Source organism: Myotis brandtii, unplaced genomic scaffold (assembly GCF_000412655.1).
Source record: "Myotis brandtii unplaced genomic scaffold, ASM41265v1 scaffold1204, whole genome shotgun sequence".
Lineage (NCBI taxonomy): Eukaryota > Metazoa > Chordata > Mammalia > Chiroptera > Vespertilionidae > Myotis > Myotis brandtii.
In genome coordinates this window covers 214,377-228,081 of record NW_005354186.1, presented here as the reverse complement: position 1 = coordinate 228,081, position 13,705 = coordinate 214,377, and the positions used below count along the sequence as shown (strand labels likewise).

The following is a 13,705-nucleotide window of genomic DNA, read 5'->3' as shown; positions in this document are numbered from 1 at the left end:
ATTTCATCTATTTCTTTATACTTATTGTTGTTGTTGTTAATCCTCACCTGAGGATCTTTTTCCATTGATTTTTATAGAGAGTGGAAGGGAGGGAAAGAGACATGGATTGGGTGCCTCCCGCATACACCCCAACTAGGGCTGGGGGTGGAGCCTGCAACTGAGGCACATACCCTTGACCGGAATCAAACACAGGACCCTTGAGTCCTCAGACCGACACTCTATCCACTGAGCTAAACCAGCTAGGAGCCCCTTTTTTATAACTGAGGTAATTTTCATGTAAAATAAAATTCACTCCATCATATTGGCCCCCATTGTTCCTCAGGTAAAACAAACACGCTCCAGCCCGAGGGTTTGCACTGGCAGCTCCCTCTGCCTGAATGCACTTCTGCCAGCTTCTGCGCAGTGTGCACTCTCACTTCCTTCAGGTCGCTTTGCCTATCTTTATTTGAGACCGCCTCAGACATTTTTTTTACAAAATGGCACCCCTGCCAGTCATTTTATATGCCCTTAATCTGCTTTATTTTTCTTCATTGTGTGTGTGTGTGTATAGTACACACATATATATGTATATATATAAATAGAACATTATTGTTTATTGTCCATCTTTAGTGACTAGGAAGTAATCCTTGTGAAGCCAGAATATGAACTCGGTCTATCTGGGTCTGAAATCAGAGACACTAATCATATTCAAAATAAGAGCTAAGGCTGCCTTAGGAATTTCTCAGCAGTGGTGCAGCATTCTCCAAGTACCTGCCAGAGGTATGTGTAAGGAAGACATTGTGTCCTCCCTTTACCACCTCGAATCCTCACCACAACCCCTGGGATATACAGCAGCCTTGCAGCATGCTCTGAAGTTAAGTGATTTGCCTAAAGCCTCTCAACTAGCAAGCAACAGAACTGAACCCTAAACCTCAAAAGGAAAAAGGAAAAACATTCGGGAGAATGGCTGGTGGTGGCCACAGGAATGAATAAGGTAGGATAAAGGCTGACAAGTAATACCAGCCTGCCCGCACCCAGGCCAAGGAGCAGACCACAGGAGCTGAAATCGGAAGTCCAGATCTTAAATCTATGAAGAATACCCACAAGGATATAATTCTTCAGCAGAGAACAGGCCTAACAATTTAGATGTATCCTAGGCTGGAGGGCCTCAAAAACTTTGTAACTGCCATATTGAGATAGTGTATTGTTCTGCTTTGAGTGACTCTTCAAAGGGTCTCCATGAGGCAGGGAATCCATACAGCCAACTTTACCTTAAAGAAGAGGAGCATGCCTGGCCGGTATTGCCCAGTGGTTAGAATGTCAGCCCTTGCACCCAAGGGTCACAGGTTCGATTTCCAATCAAGGGCATGTACCTGGGTTGCAGATTCGTCCCCAGCCCCGGTTGGGGCACGTTTGGGAGGCAACCAATTGATGTGTCTCTCTTACATTGATCTCTCTCTCTCTCTCCCCACTCCCATTTTCCCGCACTCCCAATCTCTCTAAAAATCAATGCAAAAAATATTCTCGGGTGAGGATAAACAAACAAGAAGCAGAGCAGGGGTGGGAGTAATGGTGGTGAGTCCTACCTTTGGAATAAAATAGGGGATAAAGTCTAATGGGGCTCCTCTTTCTTCAGGTTCATTACTGTTTTTCCCCTTTTGGTTTTCAAACAACACTAAGTAATGCAACTCTTAGAGGAAACAGTATATTAGCCCTCAGCCAGTCTTAGGAACTTCCCACCCTAACCGGACAGAGGCCACACTGTCAGTGAATGGAGAGCAAGGGATCAATGTCCCTCACACTCATCTGCCTGTGAATGATGCATTATTTAACTCTCAACACCAGGCAAGGCAGATTCATCCAATTTTACAAATGAGAAAATGAAGCTGAGAGAAAGGTAGGCAGTGATTTGTCCAAAAATCAGACCTGGCATTTGAACCCTGAACCTAGTCTTCTGATTTCTATTGCCATGGAGGAGAAAGAGGGTTATTGACTAGTAACCCTTGCTATCTTTTATAAAATGAAGACAGCAAGGCTCCTCTCCCATAAGAAACAGACAAACAGATTTGGGGGATGGAACAAAGTCACCATACCTTCTCCCCACTACTAGGTTTTATTCAAACACCCAAGGGTGCAGTCATTGAAGGTACTCAGCAGGGACAGCAAACAATGTCTCCAGGGCCAAGCCAATAAACTAAATGGCTAAAGCCAGCAGAACAGGACACAATAGGTAACAGATAGTAGCATGGGAGGGGGTAGGGAGAGGGGCTGCGGAGGAGAGGAGAGCAACTGAGATCCAGGTAAAGGTATTCAATACTTAAGAAACAAGCCCCCAAAATCTTAGGCCAAATACCCAAGGGCTGCCAGTCTGCAACTATAGATATAGAGATCCTAAGATAGTAGAGTTGTTAAATCTTCTCAAGAGAGCGGAGCAGAAATTATTTATATTGTCTCTTTCCACTGGCCAGAAGTTAAAAAGCTATTTCCCATCTATGGTCAAGATTTCAATCAGCGTCTATCTCGCTTGCAGTCACTGATCTTACTATTACAACTAACAGCAGCATTGTCCTTTTGGCTCTTGAGTTCAAGTTCCTCAAGAGACACAAAACTTAATCAGCTCATCATCCAGGCTACAGAAGCAGGGGTCACGCTTAAGCCTAAGAGAAACAAACAATACTTCAAAGGAACTAACAACTAAGCATACTAAAGCACTTAACTATGTAATTATCTGCTGAGAAGCAAAGGTAAACAAACTATCCAAAAAAGTCACTAAGAGTGAAGCCAACAGCCAGGGCTGGAATACTTCTTGTGATTTCCTCTCCTAAACACTATGAGTAATAGAATCTACACCCCAATTAGACCACTGAGACTGAATGGGATAATGAATGTAAAACTGCAGTCTACCTGGCCTATAATGAGCCCTCAAGATGCCATCTAAAAAAGGCCTGTGGGCCTAGCCGGTGTGGCTCTGTGTTGAGCATGGACCTATGAACCAGGAGGTTACAGTTCAATTCCCGGTCAGGACACATGTCCTGGTTGAGGGCTTGATCCCCAGTGTGGGGCATGCAGGAGGCAGCCAATCAATGATTCTCTCTCATCATTGATGTTTCCATCTCTCTCTCCCTCTCCCTTCCTTTCTGAAATCAATTTTAAAAAAATACAATAAAATATAAGCCTAACCAATGGACACAGACAACAGGGGGGTGAGGGCATGAGTGGGGGGGGGCAATAAAAAAAAAAAATACAATAAAAAAGGGCCTATGGGATTTGGGAGCTTGCAGGCTTATGGGCAATGTCCATTCACCCATGAGATGTGCAACTAGACAGCAGAAGCAACTGACCTCTGGAGGGTCACAAATGCTTTTATAAGCCAAGAAGGCCAGAACATGAGGGGTCGGAATCTGGCTCTCTAAGTCAATGAAGACAGGTGGAAGTTCTGACCTTTCCAGGCTCCCGTCATCACGGCCCTGTACAAGCTCATCTAAGGACCATGCCCCTGAAGAATGTAATTTTAACAGTACATAATTATTATTCCTTTTAGAAAAGAATTACTTATTGCCTGTGTTCATTTTATGAGGGAGCTTTGGTGTGGGGAGAGGATGACCTACTGTGAGGGACTTTTTGAAATATTCTACCCTCAGTGATAATGGTCTTTATCTACACACTGGATCACTATTGGGATTTGTGGCTAATTGTGGTCATTAGTAACATTTGTGGTAGTTGGTTTTAACCTTTATCTTCACATCAATATCCTGCATAGACCTCACGTTAAAGGGAAGCATGCTTGGCAGAGGTTAGCAGAGTTAAAAACACTTGGGAAGAGAAATCTCTACAGTTACTACTTTAAAAAAACCAGTTCATTCTGCATTTTGGCCACAGATATAGTAGCTAAACTCAATCTTCTCCTAGGAAACCAACAAGTCAGTAGTTGTCCTGACAGGAAAAATTTTCTATTCCTGTTGGGAAAGTATGCAGGAAAGAACACACGACACCTTGTGAAGGCTAGCTACCTGATACAGCCAGAAACTGCCGTTTAACTGCGTGTGTGTGTGTGTGTGTGTGTGTGTGTGTGTTTGGTGGGGGCAGGGGAGGGAGGAGAGCACCACAGTGTAGAGGTGGAAAGAAAGAGTATGTTGAAGTCATCAGATCTAAATAACAGCACCTTTCTCTTGCAGAATTTTACCAAAAGTTTTAAAACAATCCACTAAGTGCTTTCCTGTTATAGAAGGGAAAGCAAGAAGGCTTGTGACTGCCCAAATTTCCAACTCACAGCAACCATGGCAGCTCTCTTAACAGTCAGAGCATGCTGGGAACAGGCCCCCTCATGCAGCCTCAATGAAAAGAGCTGAGAAGTTACTAGTGAAAAGCCATTATCCTCCTTTCTTTGAAATCACAGTAAAACAGATCTTTTTCCAGAGCTCCAGGGACAGACTGCTTAACACAATCATGTCTAAACTGGCCAATTGCTTTATAGAAAGCCCCCTCGGAGGACTTCACAGTCTCTAGCACTCGATCTTCCCAAAAGGACCAGGAATAGCTTAGAAATGGCTCCTTCAGGATTTGTGCTTTCAGATACACAAATCTTAAGTGCCTTCTTTACTACAAAGACAGGCATAAAGAAATCAGCACCAGGCAGCCCTGAAATAACTGTTAATTGCCCACTACCCACAGCCACTGTACACGTTCCATAACAACAGCTGTTACAGGCAGTGTTGAAGACTCCTCTAAATGTGGTTGTAGCCATGCTTCAGAGAGAACAGCCTCTTCCCTAAAGAAAAAAAAGTAAATCGAAGTTCTTATCTCTTACATTAAAATCTAACTATATCACTACTCTGCTTTAAAAAGAAAAAGAAAGCCCTAGCCGGTTTGGCTCAGTGGACAGAGCGTCGGCCTGTGGACTAAAGGGCACTGGATTTGATTCTGGTGAAGGGCACATGCCCAGGTTGCAGGTTCGATCCCCAGTGGAGGGCGTGCAGGAGGCAGCCAATCAATGATTCTCTCTCATCATTGATGTTTCTATCTCTCTCCCTTCCTCTCTGAAATCAATAAAATATATTAAAAAATAAAAAAGCCTTCAAAGGTCCCCTGTTTTCCTTTCTGGAAAAGCCCAGTTCCCCAGAACCGTATATTAAAAAATAAAAAAGCCTTCAAAGGTCCCCTGTGCTTTCTGGAAAAGCCCAGTTCCCCAGAACCAAGTACAAGGAGGCCCTTCCCAATCTGGCCCTGCATACCTCTCTGGCCTCATCTCTTTCCACTCAGCCCTGCCAACACCCTACCCTCCAGCCAGAAGGAAATACTGGCTCTCCCAATGCTGGATTCTTTCCTCTCGCTGCCTCCTTGCCTACGTAGGCATCGGCCCTACACTCTACCTGTTCCTCCCAAACTTAATACTGCTTAAGTCAACTGGTCCTTTGAATCTTAGTTTAGGCATCACCTTCTCTACAAGATGCCAGCCATGGTACCCCATCTATTCATCTTCCAAGTTGGTGCTGCCTTACCTGTCTGGCCCTCCACTGGACTGTGCCCAAGTGCCTGGTACACAGTAGGTATTCAATGTTTACTGACACCTTCTACAGGCTTATACCTATACAATGATGTGGTAAAGTTCAGCTGATTGGCTCAATGAAGGCAGAAAGTAAATTTGAATTCTTAGTCCAAAAGACTGGTCATCCTTTAACTTACTTTAGATGCATTACCTTCTAATTGCTACATGACTTGCCTTTGTAAAAAAGAATAAAAGGCAACTATTGAGATGCAAGGAAATGCTTTACAGTAACTACCAATCCAATTTCATTTAAGTACCACCTGCCTTCCTCTAGGACTGGGTTATCTCATTACCAACAAGATGGACTAGGAAACAACAGGATACTTACAATAAAGCTTCAAACCAACAGAAACAGAGCAAACTGTTGATACAATTTTGGGGGCGAGCACAAAGATAACTTCCAATTACAAAATGCTCTATTTGTCCCTTGAGATGTGCTTAAAACAGAGGACACAATTTAGAGTTAGAATCAATATTAACTCAACTTTGTATTTGCATTTCTCCCAAAGGCAGTATACTTTTAAAGAAGCATTTCCTAAGTTATATTTCTTTTTCCCCCCTTTTTAAAAAAACATTTTTATTGATTTCAGAGAGGAAAGGAGAGGGAGAGAGAGAAACATCAATGATATGAGAGAATCATTGATCGCCTGCCTCCTGCATGGCCCCTACTGGGGATCAAGCCCGCAACCTGGGCATGTGCCCTTGACCGGAATCGAACCTGGGACCCTTTGGTCCACAGACTGACGCTCTATCCACTGAGAAACACTGGCCAAGGCCTAAGTTATGTTCCTTGAATTGTCCTTTGATTGGGATATAACTCCCTGGGAGGAAACAGGTAAAGGCACAATTTTATATTAGAGAAGCATTCACCATACTAACTAAAAGCAAAAAGCTGCCTACTTACAGAATATTTTGGGTGTTTCTCAAATTTAGTCTTCCTGGGATGACACAATAGTACTGTACTGAGTATTCTGAAGATATGCAGGAAACAATGACCTCAGGTGTCCTGACAAGAGAGAAATTCTAACATAATGTCAACATTTTTGTGTGAAGGACAAGGATCACCAAAAGCCTCTATTTTCAAGGGTTACAACTGTCTCTGGATTTCATAAAGTTTGAATGTTCACTTGAAGAATTAGTCAACAGTCCTGGCCGGGTGGGCTCAGTTAGTTGGAACATCATACTGTACACCAAAAAGTTGCTGGTTCGATTTCCGGTCAGGGCACATAGCTAGGTTGTGGGTTCGATCCCCAGTCAGGGAGCACATGGGAGGCAACTGATTGATGTTTCTCTCTCTCTCTCTCTCTGTCTCTCTCTCTCAACAATAAAAACATATCCTGCCAAGCCAGTGTGACTCAATGGTTGACCATCGACCCATGAACCAGGAGGTCACTAGTTCAGGGCACATGCCCCAGTTGTGGGCTCAATCCCCAGTATGGGGCATGCAGGAGACAGCTGATCAATGCTGTTTCTCTCTCATCATTGATGTTTCTATCTCTCTCTCTAAAAATCAATAAAAACATATTTTAAAAAACCCCACCATATCCTCATGTGAGAATTAAAAAAAAAAAAAAGAATTAGTCAACAGCTCCCATTTGCTAGTCCTCTTGCCACTCAGGTTTGGTTTTTAAAAAATATTTTTATTGATTTTTAGAGAAAGAAGAAGGGAGGGGGAGTGAGAGAAACATCGATGTGAGTAAAACATGGATTGGTTGCCTTCTGCACAGCCCCTACTGGGGATAGAGCCCGCAATCTGAGCATGTCCCCTGATTGGGAATTGAATCAGCAACCTTTCAGTGCATACACCTGTCAGGACTCAGGTTTTTTGTTGTTGTTTTGTATTTGCAAGGAGGGAGTAACTTAATGTTCATTACCATTTATCAATTGGGAGGTAGGGTAACCTGAAGCTAAGATTAAACATGCAACTGAAAGACATTTAATAGTCAGTTGGTTTCCCAGTGATGGGAAACCTCCAATCCCCCCTCCCTGGTTCCTCTCCTTCAAAAGTGCACATTTATAAGACCCTTTGTGAATTTTTAAAAGGGAATTAAATTCAAGAGAGCCCTCAGCCCTGGCCAGTGTTGCTCAGTTAGTTGAGCATTATCCAATGCACCAAAAGGTCACCAGTTTGATTCTCAGTGAGGGCACATGCCCAGGTTTCAGGTTCGATCCCGAGTAGGGGGCATGCAGGAGGCAGCTGATTGATGTTTCTCTCTCACATTGATGTTTCTCTCTCTCTCTCCTTTTCCCTTCCTCTCTCTAAAATCAATAAAAACATTAAAAAAGAGAGCGTCTTCAAATATAAGTCTGAGGTAAACACATTCAAAATGAAAGTTAATGCCCAACTCCCAAGTCTTCCCCAGGTCCCCAGGCAGCAAAATACTAGAGAAAGAAAACAGCTTTGGAGTCAGACAAGCTTGGGGTCAAATCCCAGCTTCCCTACTCATTATCTGTGTGACCTTGAGCAAGACAGGTTACTGCCTAGACTCAGTTTACTAGTTTATAAAAGGAGGATAATGGCCCCTGGCGCATTAGCTCAGTTGGTTAGAGCTTTATCCCAAATGTCAAGGTTGTAGGTTTGATTTCTGGTCAGGGCACACACAAGAATCAACCAATGAATGCATAAATAAGTGGAACTACAAATCAATGTTTCTCTCTCTCTCATCAAAAATTTTTTTTTAAAGGAGAATAGTGCCTCTACAGATTGTTGCAATGGCTCACTTAAATAACAGATAATATAAAGGATCTTGCATTTTGGTAGTTACTGCTCAATGATGCAAAGTTTGGGTTCCATCTCTGTACCTAGAACTTTTAAAGGGTTTTACTAAAGTAAAACATAGTAGAAAGAATACTGGACAAGCACCAGAAATTTTTAAGCTACACCTTACATCTCTGGGGTTTAGTTAGCTGTAAAATGCAATACTGGGCTAGCTGATCTCGAAGCAACTTACCCATCCTGAAAACTAAAGTAATCCCCAATTTCTGAATCCTTCATTCACTTTTGTTTTCCATTTTCTTACACCTTTCATATGAGAAATTCATGTCCCTTCAAAATAGATGGAGAAAAACAAAGAAAGGCTAAGATGCTCAAGAAATTGATCATTTGAGTCACATTCAAAATGTAGGCCACGCTTTTCCGCAGAGGGCTGGCATGAGGGGTGCCCGAATGATTCACTCCTATGAGTGGTAGGCGATAGATGCCTCTACCGGAAATTTTGCATTCTCTGGCACAAAGTCACTGCTCAGCACACACACTGCCGGGCACACAGCAGACACTCAAAAATGTTTGTTCACTGAATAAATACCCAGATGTCACCTGCCGCTCCCGGCAGCATCTTTCAACTGCTCTCCTTACTCAAGACAAATTCCAAGGACGATAGTCGGTCCCTAAGAACTGTACTAATTACTTTTTGAACGCATGAATTCTTCAAATTCTCAATCATGATACGTGGACAAACACACACCGTGAGGGAAATGCTGAACCACCAGAAAAAAAAACTTCAAAGCCAAGTGTCCACATTCCCGGATACACCCACCGCTGCGAGGGTCATTCTCTCGGCCTCTTCCCGAGCTGGCCAGCGCCCTGAAAGGCACTTGCAGAGGGAAACGCAGCTCCCGTGCGGCCCTCGCCCCTCTCCCAGCTCGGAAACCTCTAAGGCAGTGGTTCTCAACCTTCCTAATGCCGCGACCCTTTAATACAGTTCCTCATGTTGTGGTGACCCCCAACCATAACATTATTTTCGTTGCTACTTCATAACTGTAATGTTGCTACTGTTATGAGTCGTCATGTAAATATCTGATATGCAGGATGTATTCTCATTGTTACGAATTGAACACAATTAAAGCATAGTGATTCATCACAAAAACAATATGTAATTATATGTGTGTTTTCTGATGGTCTTAGGTGACCCCTGTGAAAGGGTCGTTCGACCCCCAAAGGGGTCGCGACCCACAGGTTGAGAACCGCTGCTAAGGTATTTGTCACTCGAGCCTGCCCTGAACAGACACAAACACAAGGAGGCCAAAAAAGACATCTCCCCATCTCCCCATGGGTCACCATGAAGCCACAGACGCTGAAAAGGCCCAATGAATCAGGGACCCAATAGAATTAGGCTGCTCCGGCTTGGGATAAGCTCCTTTCCTACAGCTTCTGGAAGTCAATGAAAACTCCCCAAAGCAAGGCGAGCACTATTTCCCCTTCTTTTCCCTGGAATGCGGCTACTTGACGCTGCACATCGCACCCCGCCCGTCTCGACCCCGGCGAGCACACTCCCTCTGGGCTCAGATCGCTGGCTGGGTCCCCAGGGAGACGGGCTGCCCGCTGGGCTGAGGGTCTTTCGGGCGGAGTCCCCTGGGGAGACCCGTTCGCAATGGGCTCTCAGAGTAAAACCGAAAGGAAAAAACCCACGCTCGCCCACCGTAGCGGAGAGCGCAGAGTAGTGGGGGATTTTTAGTAGAGAGTTGAGGGGCCCAGAGACTATTTCCCTTCCTGCCCCTCTGCGGAGCCCGGCATGCCGCCCCGGTCCGCACACCACCACCACCACCCCCTCCGCCCCACCACGACACAGTGTCGCTCCTCATCAAAGCACATGAACTTTATAAAATGGTGCCTCAGGCGAGAGTCCGACGGGAAAGGAAGGGTCAAAGGGGCCCGGGAGAACGAGCGGGCGCGGGGGCCCAGAAAAGAGGCCTTGGGTGGCGGGTGGGGCGCCCCGAGTGACGCGCACGTCGGGGGACGGAAGGAGGCGCACCGGGCAAAGGTGGAGGGAGAAATGGAACGCGGCCCCTTTAAGAGGCCTTCACAGAGCTCAGAGACCGGGGGCCTCTCCACCACCCCCGGCCCGGCGTGTGGGGCCCTTCCTTGGGGATAACCATCCTCAGACCCACTCCCTGGAGGCTTCCTTCACGCCGGGTCCCTCCCGGCCCTGCCCCAGGGCGGCGGCTCCTCCTTACCCCGCTGTCTGCCGCCTCCTCCCAGCTCTCAGCGACCTCCTCATCTTCCATCTTACTCGCCGCTTCCCCTCCTCCCAACCCCCTCCCCGCGCCTGCGCCCTGATACGCGCATCCGTCGCGGGCTCCAGCACGCAAGTTACTCAATGGACCCCGCCCCCTGCCAAGCCCCGGAAGAGGAGCCAAGCATAGGGTCCAGGATTGTCAAGGAAGCCATCTTGGAAGAGGGCAAGGAAATTAGGGTGCTGCCATTTTTTTTAAGGGCAAAGTGTTACACTGAATGGACTCCACGTGAATCGTCTTGAGTACAGGAAGTGTGATCTTTGGAACCATCTTTTCTAAGGGCAGTCAATGACTGAACAACATTTTTTGAGTTTTTAAGTAGTTTTTATAGAGTCCATGTTGTTTTTTTGCAAAAGTCTGAAAATATTTTTATACCTCAACAAAGAATGAAAAGTATTTGCTGATGCATAAAACATGTTATTATTTCTATCTGATAGGGTGATAATGATTACAGTATTTTCTTCTTAAGAAGCAGTATTCCAAGCTTCAGTTAACAATGATATCGTCTACTGGGAGGTAAAAACATTACTGTTAGCTGGTAATATTGCATCTGAGCTAGGCAACCAGAACTACTAAAGATCTTCTGAGTCTTTAACAGATACAAACATTAACATTACCTCAAAAATGTATTTATGCATCTTCCTAAACAATGTTCTGTTTTACTTTGCTGCAACATAGAAGTGGGGACCTTGGGCTTTTAAAGTTCGACTTCAGAAACTTCCAACTTGAGCTGCTGTGTGATGGTATTTAAGTTACTTAAGGTTTCGGTGCCTTAGTTTTCCCAAATGTAAAAAAAACACACAGATAATAATAGTAGTAGTAGCTTCTTCAAAAGTAGATTGTGAGGACCCTGACCAGTTTGGCTCAGTGGATAGAGCGTCGGCCTGCAGACTCAAGGGTCCCAGGTTCGATTCCGGTCAAGGGCATGTACCTTGGTTGCAGGCACATCCCCAGTGGGGAGTATGCAGGAGGCAGCTGATCGATGTTTCTCTCTCATCGATGTTTCTGGCTCTCTATCCCTCTCCCTTCCTCTCTGTAAAAAATCAATAAAATATATTTTTTTAAAAAAAGTAGATTGTGAGGAGGTGTTATGTATGCTGAAAAGCTTAGAACAGCGCTTAACCCATAGTAGGAGTTCTAAAGGTTGCCTATTATTATTATGGGGCTTGCCTGCCATCCTATCTTATAAAGAGGGAATATGCTAATTGACCATCACACCCTCACAAGATGGCGGCAACCACAACCACAAGATGGTGGCACCCAGTGCCCTCAGCCCCACCTCATCCAGCCTCAATCCCCCAGTCCCCTCAGCCCTGCAGGGGAAGGCAGTTGGGAATGATCATGCCAGCAGGGGAGCAGTTTGGCATCAATCAGGCCAGCAGGGGAGCAGTTAGGGGGCTATCAGGCTGGCAGGCAGAGTGGTTAGGAGCCAGCAGTCCCAGATTGTGAGAAGGATGTCTGACTGCCAGTTTAGGCCCCCGGGGGGTCCCAGATTGGAGAAGGTGCAGGTTGAGCTGAGGAACATCCTCCCATGTGTGAATTTTGTGCACTGAGCCTCTAGTAAGATTTATAATCCTCACATCTCTGATGGTGCATTCTTTCTCAAACCACAAAAGCAGGGTAAAAGGCAAGCACCCATGTTTTTATCCTCACTGACATATTTCTGTAGGCCACTCTGTTAAAAACGTGCCGTTCAGTAGTGTTGCATTTGGCTGCTATAATCAAGTTATTTGAATTGGGATGTGTTTACAGCATGTCATTAACCTGTCTGAAGGAACAGCTTTCTGTTTCGAAATTATGCAATTTGTATTCCTAATGGTTATGATGATTATAATAAATTGGAGTGATGTTTTAAATGTTACTAATCTTTACTTAGAAGTTAAAGTGACATGCTTACTAATTCTCTGGTTTCATAATTTCTTGTCTCTGAAATATTGTTCATCTTTGGGTCTGTCCTCGGTCCACTGTTCTTACTTAGATGCTCATGGTGTAAGTTACCTGCTGTATGCTAAAAAAGCCCAAATTTGATTTCCAGCCCTGAACCGACCTGGTATTTCTGATCCAGATAGATAGACTTCTTATTGGCATCTCCACATGCATATTCCACTAGCAATTCTAATTTTTTATTTCTAAAATATTACTAACAATTTGACCAATTTACCCAAAGATAAAGGGTTTTGTCTTTTTCACTCTCTGGAACTATATTTACTTTGAATACATTCTCCTGTTTACCATTCTTTTGAGTGAATTATCCTGATTGAGCCTTGGCGAAGGCAAGGTGGTGGAAACTGTCTATCAGACATCACCTAAGTCTCACTCTTGAGGTGTGATTTTCATAAATGCAACTGACACGCAGTAGTTTTAGGTTTTGTCATAATAGCATGTTACCAGCAGAGGGAGATAGTTTCTTACAATTTTGTTATATTTGGCAATGAGCCTTAACAAAGGAATTAGTTGGGCATTCCTGGGACTGAATTTTCTAGGAGGCCAGAAAGAGAGATCTTGAAGATCATCCGAGAGGATGCTACAAAGGAAATAGCCTTTGTTTCACCAAATGAGCAATCAATCTGGAGGCCAGGCCTAGTAAATCAAATAGGCCCCCTGTGAACTTGGGCAAGTCCCTTCCTCATCGGTAGAATGAAAGGATGGGACTAAATAAGCTCCAAAATTGAGGAAGTGATGGTTTCTTTCTGGGGGGAAAGCCCCCTGCAGTGGCAGAGACCCTAAAACATGAGCTTCTTTTTCTTGTAAAATATGTTTGATACATCATTTATGTTTGGAACTTAGAGACTTGCACTCAGAACAGCAGGCACTCAGAACAGATACACCACAAAAACACTCTGATATGTGATGGGAATATAAGAACAAAGCCCATAGTGAGAAAAGTTTCCATCTGATGTATAAACTAAGGTTATATGGACAGTTGTGTTAAGAAATAAATGGTTGCCCTAGCTGGTTTGGCCAGTGGATAGAGCATCACCTTTAGACTGAAGGGTCCCGGGTTCGGTTCCAGTCAAGGACACATGCCTGGGTTGCAGGCTCAATTCTCAGTAGGGGGCTTTGCAGGAGGCAGCCGATCAATGATTCTCTCGCATCATTGATGTTTCTATCTCTCTCTCCCTCTTCCTTCTTCTCTGAAATCAATTTAAAAATATATATTTTTTAAAA

General features: G+C 44.5%; 1 protein-coding gene across 4 annotated transcripts in view; it reads right to left on the bottom strand.

Moving 5' to 3' along the window:
- The window catches only part of SZRD1 (SUZ RNA binding domain containing 1), a 23,471-nt gene extending 12,866 nt beyond the window's left edge, over positions 1–10,605 (bottom strand). The window contains exon 1 of one of the 4 annotated variants that reach the window (XM_005858723.2): positions 10,478–10,605. In XM_005858723.2, coding sequence (XP_005858785.1) covers positions 10,478–10,528 — 51 coding nt within the window. In that variant the 5' untranslated portion in view covers positions 10,529–10,605. The remainder of the gene's footprint in view (positions 1–10,477) is intronic. The other 3 variants (XM_005858722.2, XM_014532877.1, XM_005858721.2) reach the window with 3 other exon arrangements.
- Between the last annotated feature and the right edge of the window lie 3,100 nt (positions 10,606–13,705).